This window comes from Bos javanicus, chromosome 9, assembly GCF_032452875.1.
Source record: "Bos javanicus breed banteng chromosome 9, ARS-OSU_banteng_1.0, whole genome shotgun sequence".
Classification (NCBI taxonomy): domain Eukaryota; kingdom Metazoa; phylum Chordata; class Mammalia; order Artiodactyla; family Bovidae; genus Bos; species Bos javanicus.
The window spans coordinates 70,842,488-70,857,585 of record NC_083876.1 but is presented as its reverse complement, the minus strand read 5'-3'; the positions used below and the strand labels follow the sequence as shown (position 1 = coordinate 70,857,585).

General features: G+C 37.2%; 1 protein-coding gene across 1 annotated transcript; it reads left to right on the top strand.

Moving 5' to 3' along the window:
• Positions 1–314: 314 nt before the first annotated feature.
• On the top strand, positions 315–15,098 carry LOC133254035 (trace amine-associated receptor 1). Its single transcript, XM_061428019.1, has 3 exons — positions 315–1,650; positions 1,799–1,912; positions 10,349–15,098. The coding sequence occupies exon 3, from the start codon at positions 10,468–10,470 to the stop codon at positions 11,476–11,478; it is 1,011 nt and encodes a 336-aa protein (XP_061284003.1). The 5' UTR covers positions 315–1,650; positions 1,799–1,912; positions 10,349–10,467; the 3' UTR covers positions 11,479–15,098.

Genomic DNA, 15,098 nt, shown 5'->3' with positions numbered 1-15,098 from the left:
TCGAACCTGGACTGGCAACTCGTTTCTTACATGATATTTTACATGTTTCAATGTCATTCTCCCAAATCTTCCCACCCTCTCCCTCTCCCACAGAGTCCATAAGACTGTTCTATACATCAGTGTCTCTTTTGCTGTCTTGTACACCAGGTTATTGTTACCATCTTTCTAAATTCCATATATATGCGTTAGTATACTGTATTTATGTTTTTCCTTCTGGCTTACTTCACTCTGTATAATAGGCTCCAGTTTCATCTACCTCATTAGAACTGATTCAAATGTATTCTTTTTAATGGCTGAGTAACCTTTTATACAGGAATTTCTGAAGATGGAGTTACATTTACTTAGTAAAAGGTCATCTTCATCTAGTAAAGGGTAATTTTCATTTTACACTTTCTTTCTTTGTATGGTTGCAGCTTTTGTTAATGGCTGTTTAGATCATAGGTGGCCCATCGTGTGGTGTCAGTACTTCTCTGGTGTCAGCGTTTCTCCAGGGAAGAGAATGGGTAATAGATCTCAGTAGCTTCTTTCAGAAATACAACTTAACTCAGTTAGTTATTCCTATGAAAATGCTGTGTAAAAAAAAAAAAAAAAAAAACCCAAACTCAGTAGCTTAAAATAATAGCCACTTCAGTGCATGAATCAGTAGGGTCAGCAAGGATGGCTCTGCAAATGCTGGGTAGCTACATGCCCCAGTTTGCTCTACATGCCCCTCAACCTCCTTGGAGAAGTGGACTTCGCTGGGGTGTGTTCTCCTCATGGGGATGACACAGGACATTCATAAACAGGTGAGTCCCCTTAATGACTAAGCTTGGAACTGGCATCTTTTTATTTCTGTCTACATCCTTTTGGCCAAAACAAGCTAAATGGCAAAGTTCAAATTCAAAGGACAGGAAGCGGGGCCTTCCATTCCAAGTGAAGCAAAGACAAAGGTGGAGATACTAGAAGAATGAGAACTGGAACCAATAATCAAGCTGTCATAATGATTCTATGATTTCCTATGGCAGAATAACAGATTGATAGAAATAGATGAGAAACTATACTGTTCACCCATTTATTTTGCCATGTTGAAGGCACTGGCTCCTTGTTTTGAAAGAAGGTCATTTTGGAAGTTCTATATATAGCAATTTTAAAATGGGTGGGCTAAATATGTATCATCTCTAAAGTGGTTTTCTTAAAATTGTGATTAGTAACATTATTGAGGTACAAACCCCACTCAGCTAAAAAAGTGAAATTGAATAAAATAGAATATTAGAGTGAATTGAATGAGGTAAGGGTATTTTTAATGACAGCATTGCTTCTGTTATGAATGCATATTTATATATGTATTGAGTCATGAGCTAAAATGCATTTTTCCTACCATGATTTAAAACTCAAATTATTTTCTAGTTATGTTATTAGGTTTAAAAACAGTCTAATCTCTAAAAACAGCCCTTTATCAAGTACAAGTCATCTATTTTGAAAGTGGGGGGTTTTGTTTTTGCTTTTTAGTGCTAGTTATCTCCTTTGTACAGATGCCTAATACAGGAGTATTTTTTTCTTTCAAATCAATCAACAATTAAGGCAGTCTTAATGGACATTTGTTTTCATTTATATGCCGTTAACATCCATGACTGTGGTTCCTGGTGGCTCATGCTTGAGATACTTTTTAAAGTAACAGTGATATTTACCTTCTCTATTTAATTTGCTCACTGCTAGCTTCCTGGTGCTCATTTAGAATAAACACACCTCTCACCTATTTTTCTCAATAGTATACTGTTACCTGTTTCAGAAAGATTTATTATCAGCTTATCTTTTCCAGATGTTAATATGTGCGTCATTCTGTCTGCATTAACTGCAGTCTATCATTGATCAGCAGTGGCTCAAGCCAGCAGCAGGTGTACAGGACACGAGTGAGGATGGCCTCCTCCCAAAGGTAGTGTTTCTGCTTATCCACTTGCTCTGTGACCCTTTCCTGAGAAGGTAGGTCTGAACACAATGAACAGCCTTGTAAACCAGAGATTAGCCGGGAGGCCCAGGTGATCTTTTACAGGGAGAATGCTCAAGGGAGTAAGAGTTATCAATGGTTTCGTACTTACAAATATATTAACATTTAGGGTTATTTGATGGAAAGATTCTCTACTGTCATTTTAGTAGGAGAGGATAAAAATAGTTACATATATTTTAAATAGCTTACTTTATATGAGCTTTTCAAAATATTTCACCTTGATTAAAAATTCACCTGTGGGTGGCTAGAAAATTCGAAAAAGAATTTTTAAAAAATGTTCTTTCCTTGTAAAATGAAGGAAATTCCGTGTTGTGTTTGGCTAGTTTTAATGTAATAATGGAGTATTCATGGAAAATTTTCAAGATTACAAATTAAATTGTATCTTATTGTTATTATATATGAAACTGCAGAACTAAAAGCTTATTTGTGGCAAATACTGTTTGGTGGGGAAAATGCTGGTGCATTTCTGAATGATGTTGTGCTTTAATATGTGTACCTCTGCGTGTGTGTTTATATGTGCCATGTATTAGATCCATTAACTTAAGAATCTCTTAGTTTTGATGACCTAAATCTGATGTACTATTATCTTTTGTGTAACACAGCAGAGACGCTTTCAGGTATAGTGTGTTTATTTTATCATAATATCGTGGAGATTGTTTTCTGTCTTATCTATTGGTCTATGCTGATGCCTAAGCAAACAAATGAATTTTGCCATGCTTCCTGTTACTTAAAGATGGAAACAATTTGCTTCCAGGGATGTTCCACCTAGAGACCCCATGAGTTATGACTTAAATATTTGGAAATCCTGTCTTTTATCTCTTTCTTTCTTTTAAAATAAATATTTTTCAAAAATACTTCCATTATTTTAACAAACACTAGATAAATTACAGAGCTGCAAACATATTTGTGAATAACATTATTATCAAGTCCATTTCTAATTTTGATTCCAAATTTTGTATAACAGAACAAAAACAGCATATGGGTCAGTTAAGAAATTTAGCAAAAGTGTGATTTTTCATAATAAATTCTTTACTCAGGTGAAGAATTATACAAACACATGAAGCACAAATAATATAATTTATTAATAATCATTTATCAATAGCTTTTTGAAAGTTTCATTTAAAGTTTCATTTGAAACAATTCACAACCTACTTAATTTTATTAAATATTTTTTTCTGAAAATGAAAATGAAGCATTTCATAGTAGGAAACTTGCAAAATGTAAAAATTATAGAGAAGAAAGTAAAACTCATCCATTATTTCACCTAGGAAAAATTAATGCTAAAATTGATATTTTTTCCCATTTTGTTATTTATTTATTTATTTAATGAATTTCAAACTTACCATCTTTGAGCAGTTGGAGCTATTATTCCATGCCTATGCTTCATGCTTTTATACAAGTGTGTGTGTTCAAGTGCATGCTACTTTAAAACACTCTGCATATTTTTCTTTACTTGACAAGATCTCATGGACATCTCTCTATGTCTTATTATAAAAAGAGTCAACTCCACCAATTTGCCATCTTTTTGAACATGTATCTACTGAGGTTTATGTGTCTAATATACGTTTAGATGATTTTACTTTTTACTTTTGTTACTGTTATGAAAACCATCACACTGAACGTTTGCTGGGTAAAGCAACTTGGAATTTTAAAATTTAAAACATGAAGTTGGAGAAATTTTCCAAAATTAAATCATTAATTTTGCATCTTAGGATCCAGCAAGAAGTGTCTTGACAGCTACTCACTAACTTTGATTACAACGAGAGATTATTGAAATAGCTGAAAATTTAAATTTCAATATTAAGTGTTTTCTTGAAATTTACTTTTTTCTATTTAAAAATTTTTTTAGAAAGCATTATATTGTGTCATATTGTCATAACTCTTTTTGACATAAACTAAATCTTTATTTAGATAATATTATTCACTATGTTTGCTTTTATTCTTGGTGACGGTAGTTTGGTTGCTAAAGTTGTGTCTGACTCTTGTGACCCTGTGGACTGGACAGCGCCAGGCTAGTCTGTTCATGGAATTTTCCTTCTTTAGAGGACCTTCCTGACCCAGAGATTGAACCCTAGTTTCCTGCACTGCAGGTAGATTCTTTACCAACTGAGCCACCAGGAAAGCCCAAATTTTAGCATTGCACACCACTACTCTTCTAAATCAAATCCTTTATGGTTATACAGTGGACGTGAGAAATAGATTTAAGGGACTAGATCTGATAGACAGAGTGCCTGATGAACTATGGACGGAGGTTTATGACATTGTACAGGAGACAGGGATCAAGACCATCCCCATGGAAAAGAAATGCAAAAAAGCAAAATGGCTGTCTGGGGAGGCCTTACAAATAGCTGTGAAAAGAAGAGAAGTGAAAAGGAGAAAAGGAAAGATATAAGCATCTGAATGCAGAGTTCCAAAGAAGAGTAGGAGAGATAAGAAAGCCTTCCTCAGTGATCAATGCAAAGAAATAGAGGAAAACAACAGAATGGGAAAGACTAGAGATCTCTTCAAGAAAATTAGAGATACCAAGGGAACACTTCATGCAAAGATGGGCTCAATAAAGGACAGAAATGGTATGGACATAACAGAAGCAGAAGCTATTAAGAAGAGATGTCAAGAATACACAGAAGAACTGTACAAAAAAGATCTTCACGACCCAGATAATCATGATGGTGTGATCACTCACCTAGAGCCAGACATTCTGGAATGTGAAGTCAAGTGGACCTTAGAAAGCATCACTATGAACAAAGCTAGTGGAGGTGATGGAAATCCAGTTGAGCTATTTCAAATCCTGAAAGATGATGCTGTGAATGTGCTGCACTCAATATGCCAGCAAATTTGGAAAACTCAGCAGTGGCCACAGGACTGGAAAAGGTCAGTTTTCATTCCAATCTCAAAGAAAGGCAATGCAAAGAATGCTCAAACTACTGCACAATTGCACTCATCTCACATGCTAGTAGAGTAATGCTCAAAATTCTCCAAGCCAGGCTTCAGCAATACATGAACCATGAACTTCCAGATGTTCAAACTGGTTTTAGAAAAGGCAGAAGAACCAGAGATCAAATTGCCAATATCCACTGGGTCATCGAAAAAGCAAGAGAGAGTTCCAGAAAAACATCTATTTCTGCTTTTTTGACTATGCCAAAGCCTTTGACTTTGTGGATCACAACAAACTGTGGAAAATTCTGAAAGAGATGGGAATACCAGACCACCTGATCTGCCTCTTGAGAAATTTGTATGCAGGTCAGGAAGCAATAGTTAGAACTGGACATGGAACAACAGACTGGTTCCAAATAGGAAAAGGAGTATGTCAAAGCTGTATATTGTCACCCTGCTTATTTAACTTCTCTGCAGAGTACATCATGAGAAACCCTGGGCTGGAAGAAGCACAAACTGGAATCAAGATTGCCGGGAGAAATATCAGTAACCTCAGATAGGCAGATGACACCACCCTTATGGCAGAAAGTGAAGAGGAACTCAAAAGCCTCTTGATGAAAGTGAAAGAGGAGAGTGAAAAAGTTGGCTTAAAGCTCAATATTCAGAAAACTAAGATCATGGCATATGGTCCCATCACTTCATGGGAAATAGATGGGGAAACAGTGGAAACAGTGTCAGACTTTATTTTTGGGGACGCCAAAATCACTGCAGATGGTGATTGCAGTCATGAAATTAAAAGACGCTTACTCCTTGGAAGGCAAGTTATGACCAACCTAGATAGCATATTGAAATGCAGAGACATTACTTTTGCCAACAAAGGTTCATCTGGGCAAGGCTATGGTTTTTCCAATGGTCATGTATGGATGTGAGAGTTGGATTGTGAAGAAAGCTGAGTGCCAAAGAATTGATGCTTTTGAACTGTGGTGTTGGAGAAGACTCTTGAGAGTCCCTTGGACTGCAAGGAGATCCAACCATTCCATTCTGAAGGAGATCAGTCCTGGGTGTTCATTGGAAGGATTGATGTTGAAGCTGAAATTTCAATACTTTGGCCACCTCATGCGAAGAGTTGACTCACTGCAAAAGACCCTGATATGGGAGGGATTTGGGGCAGGAGGATAAGGGGACTACAGAGAATGAGATGGCTGGATGGGATCACCGACTCGATGCACATGAGTTTGGGTAAACTCTGGGAGTTGGTGATGGACAGGGAGGCCTGGCATGCTGCAGTTCATGGGGTCACAAAGAGTCGGACATGACTGAGCAACTGAACTGACTGATCCTTCAACTGGAATGTAAGTTCCAGAAGAGCAGGGAATTTCATTGTGTCTGTTCACCATTCTTGCCTCAGCACATAGTGCCTGACAGGAGGAAGGCATTTGATTATAATATCTTGAAAAAGAATGACTGCCTTTCTGTTTGTCTTTTAGCTTAGAGTATGTAATATTCCTCTGCTTGATTCGCAAGTTCAGTGATTCAGTTTTTAGTCATGCACAGGATTTCCAAATATTTAAATTATGACTCATTGGGCTTCCCTGATGACTCAGATAGTAAAGAATCCACTGGCAATGCAGGAGACCTGGGTTCGATCCCTGGGTCGAGACGATCCCCTGGAGAAGGGCATGGCCACCCACTCCAGTATTCTTGCCTGGAGAATTCCATGGAGAGAGGAGCCTGGTGGGCTACAGTCCATTGGGTCACAAAGAGTCAGACATGACTGAAGTGACTAAGCAGAAGCAGCATGGAATGTCCAGATGGGACATCCCTGCAAGTAAATTGTTTCCATCTGTAAGTAACAGGAAGAATGGCAAAATCCATCTGTTTGTGGAGACATCAGCATAGACTGATAGATAAGAGAGAAAATCATCTCCAGCAATATTATGATAAGATAAACACACTATACCTGAGAGCATCTCTACTATGGTACACAGAATATAATAGTGCATCGGATTTAGGTCATCAAAATTAAGAGATTCTTAAGTTAATTTGAGGTTTTGGATTTATAGGAAGAGAACAAATTATGTCTAATGCAAAGTTAAACTCTGTATTGTATTAATGTGAACATAAGTACATATCTGGTGTCTTTAGTTAAATAAGAAAGTAAGATAGCTATGCAGAGAAAACGTGTGGAGGACATGCTTGTTGGAAGACAGAGGAGTAAGGAGCTGCAAAACTAATACAATTATGTAAAGTTTAAAAAAAAAAGTCCATTACTGAATCATTTATGTGGACAAGAAAATTATGAAGAATTTTAGCAGGAGTAGCTTTGGAGAAAGTGAGAGTAGGCCAGGAGCTAACATCTTCAAGATATAGAAAAATGACTTGAAGTCTGAAGTCTGCAGCAAGAGGAGGTATAGTCTGAACACAGAGCTTCAAAGTTTGCAAGGGATGGAAGTTAGGAAGGAAGGAGGGATAATGGTTTGCAATGTCAATGAGTACAAGAGGACATGTTTTTCCTCCAAGTCCTGTAATAGAAAAGATAGCCAAGGATGCAGGAGAGGAAACAATTACCTTTGATAAGGATGTAGGGAAAGAGATATCCTCAGGGGAAAGAAAGTTTCAGTTAGAACAAAGAGAGGGAAGTTTTTTAAAAAGAGCCTGAGGAAATAGGGTGATGACCATGAGCTCCAGACGGAATACATGGAAGGGTTTGTGAGTGGGTAGTGGATGAGTTGATTAGGAGATAGGTTCACATTAGTAATTGTACAGACTAGTATGGGATTGAAAGTCTGAGCCATTAGACATGGGTAGTTGAAGGAACCAGGGACAAATGGCATGGTGAAATTAGCATTGATGGCCTTTTATTGGGAAGTTGGGGACACTCTACCAGTGAAATCCCATCTTGCTAGACAAATCTACTTCAAACTATAATGCCTAACAATATATTTTAAAATCATGTGTCATTTTCAAACATTAGGTAATTAGATAATTTGAAAAGAACTGTTGAGTTAACTAGTTATCAGAGCATGCATGTTAAGTCGCTTCAGTAGTGTCTGACTCTTTACAACCCCATAGACTGTAACCCACCATGCTCCTCTGTCCCTGGAATTCTCCAGGCAAGAATACTGGAGTGTGTTGCTATGCTCTCCTCCAGGGGATCTTCCTGACCCAGGGATCCAGCTGGAGTTTCTTATGTCTCCTGAATTGGCAGGCACGTTCTTTACCACTAGCGCCACCTGGGAAGCCTAGCTAGATATCATAGAGATTAACTTTCTGTATTGCTATAGTATGTTCTACTTCGTAATTTGTAAATACAGAGAGTAATCATTTCTAGCCAGCGAAATTCTTAAAGCTGGAAGAAAAGAAAACCACTATTATGTCATGTTCTTAGATAAGTGTTCAACTCATAATATCATCATAGAACATTTATTTAAATAAATCTATTTAAAAAATACACCCCAGTACTCTTGCCTGGAAAATCCCATGGACGGAGGAGCCTGGTAGGCTGCAGTCCATGGGGTCGCTAAGAGTCGGACACGATTGAATATCTTCACTTTCACTTTTCACTTTCATGCATTGGAGAAGGAAATGGCAACCCACTCCAGTGTTCTTGCCTGGAGAATCCCAGGGATGGGAGACTGGTGGGCTGCCATCTATGGGGTCGCACAGAGTTGGACATGACTAAAGTGACTTAGCAGCAGCAGCAGCATTTAAAAAATAAATTATAACATTTAAAAATACTTGCACAAAATTTATGCATAAAGTTCTAAAGTTGACCAGACAGATTATTCTTCTGAAGTGTCATTGATATTATCAATACTTTCTCAGATAAAATGCTTCAGGCTTTATTTCTCTGAAAACAAGATGTATCGTTATGAGGAGGAAGCCATTTGATTTTTATCTGGGAATGAAGAACAAGGCATACAAATTTGCCAGATGACTCTTTCATCATCTATGAATATAATCTTCTAAAACTGAGCAGTCAGTTTTTTTCCCCCCACCTTCCCTTACTTATATTTGGACCCTAGTTCCTGCTGAGTGAAGCTGCTCAATGTGATACCAGGCAGGGATATTTTCTTAATTGGTAGAAATTATTAGCAAACATTCTAAACATTGTTTGATTCCTTTAATATATCAACAACAAAAGTAAAATAAAGAAGGAAAAGGGGGCAATAGTGAGAAAAAAACTTTAAATTTTAGTTTAGTTGAGAGCACATAAATTTTGTAGTCAAAAAAAATCCATCATTTATTTAGTGAATTTCAATTATAATTTGAACATTATACAATTCAAGTAATATAAATATATTTAGTCTGCTGTTTGTTCTGTCATAAAGTGGGCCTGGGTGTCTACTAAAATAAATCTTACAGGTGCATTTGATATGTTTCCTCCTGGGAATAGAAGGCAGAAAGGGACTAGGGGGAGAGATGTTTCAAATTTATTAAAATATCCATTTTCAGTTCAGTTCAGTTGCTCAGTCGTGTCCCCCTCTTTGCGACCCCATGAACCGAAGCACATAAGGCCTCCCTGTCCATCACCAACTCCCAGAGTCCAGCCAAACCCATGTCCATTGAGTTGATGATGCCATCCAACCATCTCATCCTCTGTCATCCCCTTCTCCTCCTGCCCTCAATCTTTCCCAGCATCAGGGTCTTTTCAAATCAGTCAGATCTTCGCATCAGGTGGCCAAAGTATTGGAGTTTCAGCTTCAGCATCAGTCCTTCCAATGAACACCCAGGACTGATCTCCTTTAGAATGCACTGGTTGGATCTCCTTGCAGTCCAAGGGACTCTCAAGAGTCTTCTCCAACACCACAGTTCAAAAGCATCAATTCTTTGGCGCTCAGCTTTCTTCACAGTCCAACTCTCACATCCATACATGACCACTGGGAAAACCACAGCCTTGACTAGACGGACCTTTGTTGGCAAAGTTATTTTATTCCTCCAATTCCAGTTTTGGATAAATTTAGATTCTTATGTGGTCTTGATTTAAACTGTCATCCCAGAGGGAGTGAGAAGAGATGAAAAGGAGAGTAGATTCCTGGAATTCTAAGACTTCTTGCTATTTCCTAGCATTTTCCCAATATAATAACAGCTTATTCACTGATAACCAGAATTTACTTTGTTCTTCTGAACTCTCTCTCCTCCTCTTTTTATCTTTGTAATATGCAAGTATATAACATAATGTTATATATTACACATAATATACATTAAACATATACTGCAAAATATATTGCAAGTTCCCCACAATTTAGCTGAGTATTACAGAATTACAGAATCATATATGTCAAACTAATAATTCAGCTTTACATTTCCAACACAGTGACTAACATGAAGTAGATGTTAAAAAAAACTTATAGGAACTGAACTTACTGAACTGAACTTGGAAATAAAACCTCTTTTCAAAATAATCATTTTTCAGCAAGAAGTAACAGGTAAATGCATTAAAAGTGAGAAGAATCAAACTGTTGATAATTTCCTTTTTTCCCCCCACAGGTTTCTGGGATATATATATATGGAAGTAAGAGAAGGAACTCTAACCTGATCATGGATTTCGAAGAGAGACTCCTCAAACCACTAAGGAAAAGATAACAACCAGTGCATTGTCCTAAGAAATGATGTCCCTTTGCCACAATAAAATTAATATTTCCTGTGTGAAAAGCAGCTGGTCAAATGACATCCGGGCTTCCCTGTACAGTTTAATGGTGCTCATAATTCTGACCACAGTGGTTGGCAATCTGCTAGTTATTATTTCCATATCACACTTCAAGCAACTGCATACCCTAAATAATTGGCTCATTCAGTCCATGGCTACTGTGGACTTTCTTCTGGGGTGCCTGGTCATGCCTTATAGCATGGTGAGATCCATTGAGCACCACTGGTCTTTTGGAGAAGTCTTCTGTAAAATTCACACCAGCACTGACATTATGCTGAGTTCAGCATCCATTTTTCACTTGTCCTTCATTTCCATTGACCGCTACTATGCTGTGTGTGACCCACTGAGATACAAAACCAAGATCAACATCTTGGTTATTTCTCTGATGATCTTCATTAGTTGGAGTATTCCTGCTCTTTTTGCATTTGGGATGATCTTTCTGGAGCTAAACTTCAAAGGAGCTGAAGAGATGTATTATAAACACAGTCACTGCATAGGGAGTTGCTCTGTCTTCTTCAGCAAAACATCTGGGGTTCTGGCCTTTATGACTTCTTTCTATATACCTGGCTCTATTATGCTGTGCATCTATTGTAGAATATATTTCATAGCAAAAGGCCAGGCAAGATCAATTCATGATGCAAAGCAGAAGGTTCAAATTGGGTTGGAAGAGAGAAATGGAATTTCACGAAGCAGAGGAAGGAAAGCTGCAAAGACTTTAGGGATTGTGATGGGAGTTTTCTTAACATGCTGGTGTCCTTTCTTTGTCTGCATGGTCATGGACCCTTTCCTGGACTATACTATCCCACCTACTTTGAACGATGCATTGATTTGGTTTGGCTATTTGAACTCTACTTTTAATCCAATGATTTATGCATTTTTCTACCCCTGGTTCAGAAAAGCACTAAAGATAATTCTAGTTGGTAAAATTTTCCAAAAAGATTCATCTAGGAGCAAATTATTTTCAGAATAAATCCATAGAATTATTATGATTTCAGTCAGTCAGTTCAGTCATTCAGTTATGTCTGACTCTTTGCGACCCCATGGACTGCAGCACGCCAGGCTTCCCTGTCCATCACCAACTCCTGGAGCTTACTCAAACTCATGTCCATCAAGTCAGTGATGCCATCCAACTATCTCATCCTCTGTTGTCCCCTTCTCCTCCTGCCTTCAATCTTTCCCAGCATCAGGGTATTTTCTAGTGAGTCAGTTCTTCGAATCAGATGGCCAAATTATCAGAGTTTCAGCTTCAGCATCAGTCATTCCAATGAATATTAAGGACTGATTTCGAGTGTTTTACAAAATAGTTGGTGATCATTATGAACATGCATAATATCAACCACATGTGCCAATTGTAGGGACTTTTATCAAATATTTGGTTCAAAGATTGTACAGTGAGATATGATGCTTACATCTTGCTTTTTATTTGCCATTCGTATTATGTATATTGAAGCTTTACAAGTCCAGAAATTAAGAACTTAAAATTTTAAAGAACACTTCCTACTCTTACACGAACTGCCATGAAACCGACAGTGGTACCTTACTCAGTTGTTCCGTGGTGGAAACTAAGAGGCTACATTTGGAGATGGCAATTAGAAGGACTTTGTCATTCATTTGCTTGGATATATATGCCTTTTTTTAAAGTCAACTAAAAGTGTACATTGAATATTACTATTGCTTACACATAATTTGCTATTTATTACTAATTATTAATACATATTCTGATTTTTAAATCTATTGATGTTTACATTTTTTAAATGTTTTTTTCTGATTTTCATACTTGTAGGAAATTTGGAAAATAGAGGAAAATAAAAATAATATATAGAAACAAAATAAAAATAAAAATATCATTCATAGCTTACTTAAGAACCATATCATTCGAAGTTCTTAAAAACATCATTTTGTAATGACTGCAAAATGTTAAATTGTATGAATGCACAAAAATTTTTTTAACCATTTTCCCACTGTTGACCACTTAGTTCATTTTGATTCCTTTTTTTTTTTTTTTTTGAACAGCTTAAATTAAATGCCTGTTACCTGTGCTTCCCTAGTGGCTCAGATGGTAAAGAATCTGCCTGCAATGCAGGAGACCTTGGTTCGATCCCTGGGTTGGGAAGATCCCCTGGAGGAGGACATGGCAACCCACTTGCCCATGGACAGAGGAGCCTGGTGGGCTAAAGGACCATGGGGTTGCAAAGAGTTGGACACATAACTGAGCAACTAAGCACACAGCACCTGTTATTGAAGCCCACAAAAACGTCTGGGAGGATTTCATCACATTTCAAGGTCATGCCTGGTGTGATAGGACTCAAAATACAAGCTGTAGGAAATAAAGCAAATTCACTTGTTGGGTGCCAAGCTACACTGAAAGAGAAGCAGTTATTCATCAGAGCAGCTAAACATGAGGCAAAGAAGAGCTATAATTGGACACAGTGTATCCCATGTCTATTACTATGGCATATAGAAAAGAAAAATAAGGAGAAATAGTGATTTCAAGTAAGATCCCCTAATAGAAGTGAGCAAGCATTCTTAATCATAAATATCAATTTGCATTTGAACTGTTTCTAATCTAGACTTCATGTAATTTGTATCGTGTTAAGCAGCACCACGGATTTGAATTTATTTGTTTCCCAATTGTGACTTATGCTCATGGGTAAGTTAGGGTGAGGCAGTTAATTTTAAATAAAATTTAAAAATGCATGTTCCTGTATATGCATTTCTGTTCACAAACCCTTCTATCTATTACAATCTCTTTCAGGACTGTATATTTAGTTTCCTTGATGTGACTAGATTTTGTTCTCATAGATTTTAAAAGCAGTTTGAAAACCTTTTTCATTTAGTATATGGTAAGAAAGTTGTCCCTAATCACTCCTGGTTTCAGAAACTATCTTGACTCTTCTACTTGTGAAACTATTTTTGTTAAATTTTAAAAAGGGAACAAAAGCATTTAGATAGTTTTCTATACCAGTCCATCCTAAAGGAGATCAGTCCTGGGTGTTCACTGGAAGGACTGATGTTGAAGCTGTAACTCCAATACTTTGGCCACCTGATGCAAAGAGCTGACTCATTGGAAAAGACCCTGATGCTGGGAAAGATTGAGGGCAGGAGGAGAAGGGGACGACAGAGGATGAGATGGTTGGATGGCATCACCAACTCAATGGACATGAGTTTGGGTGGACTCCACGAGTTGGTGATGGACAGGGAGGCATGGTGTACTGTGGTTCATGGGCTCACAAAGAGTCAGACACAACTGAGTGACTGAACTGACTGACTGACTATACCTTATAGCAAGTTTCTGTGGTTTTCTTCATTTGCTCCCACACATTCTTAGATGTTTTATACTTTCGTGTGTGTGTGTCTTGCCTGTTATGAATATATCTTTTTAAAGTCATCATATTTTCTATATAATTATTATTGCTTGTGTATAGTAAAATTTATTCTAGTTTTTCAGTTGACTTGCTTGGATTTTCATTATACAGTCATAGTATCCTCAAAAAATGCTAAACTTTATCTCTTTTCTAATAGTTATTCTTATCTACAGTCTTTGCTGTACTTCATGAGTCAGAATTTTTAGAGCAATATGCTATAGTCCAGTGGGTCACAAAGAATTGGACATGACTAAGCGACTCAGCAACTAAGCATTGACAATGTTGATATAAGTCATCCTTGTCTTCCATCTATTTTAAATGACTATTGAGACCACATTTTTCTTGGAACAAGTTTATGACTCAGATAATTCTACCTTTTAGACTTAGTACTAAATCCCCTATAGCCTATTTCTCTTTGTAGCCTCTGTTTTTAATACTCTTAATAAAAAACAACCAGTAACCCATCCTTTCAGCAAACAAGAAGAAAGGCTCACCTTGTCTTTCCCTATGTGCAGCTTTATTCTAGTTTCCATTCCTCCATGCAGAGGTATTTTAGTCTTTTGGTTGTCCAGAATCTGCTTCTCAACTGGAATTCGATTAGCTTTGGGAAATTTCTCATCCAGACTAGATATAATTTGTTGAAACTGTAAGGAAGAGAGTGGCCTTCTGCCTTTCCCCTTAACTAAACAGATGGGTAGAAAACCTACACTAAAAATTTCAGAAGGTCTTTCTTTAGAAACTGAACCTTAAAAGAAGGGAAAAAGACAACTATTTTTAGCAGAATCATTAGCAGAAAACAAACAAACAAAAAAATGTGGGTTTCCATTCTATTCATATGGTGAGACTGTGACCTGACTGCTCTTGGTGTTGTTGGAGTTCATGCCTCCCAGATTCCACAGATACCCAAGTATTCATTTCCAAACTGAGTTGTCCATTCTCTCATGGATTTCATGACTCCCAGATAGTCTTCTAATGAATTCACAGTAGGAATAGCTTTTGGTTGCATGCACGAGAAGAACTTGAACTTGACATACGATATTATGGTAAACATAAAGAAAGCAGTTGTTACAACACAATAGAACATTATTTCCTAGTCCAAACAATGTCCGTTCAAAACAGTATCATATTCCACTCCCTTCTCAAAGAGAAATATTCAAATAAATTTCCATTGAAGAAGAGATAAAAATAAAAATGTTTTAGCAAGGAACTTGTCGGAACTGATTTT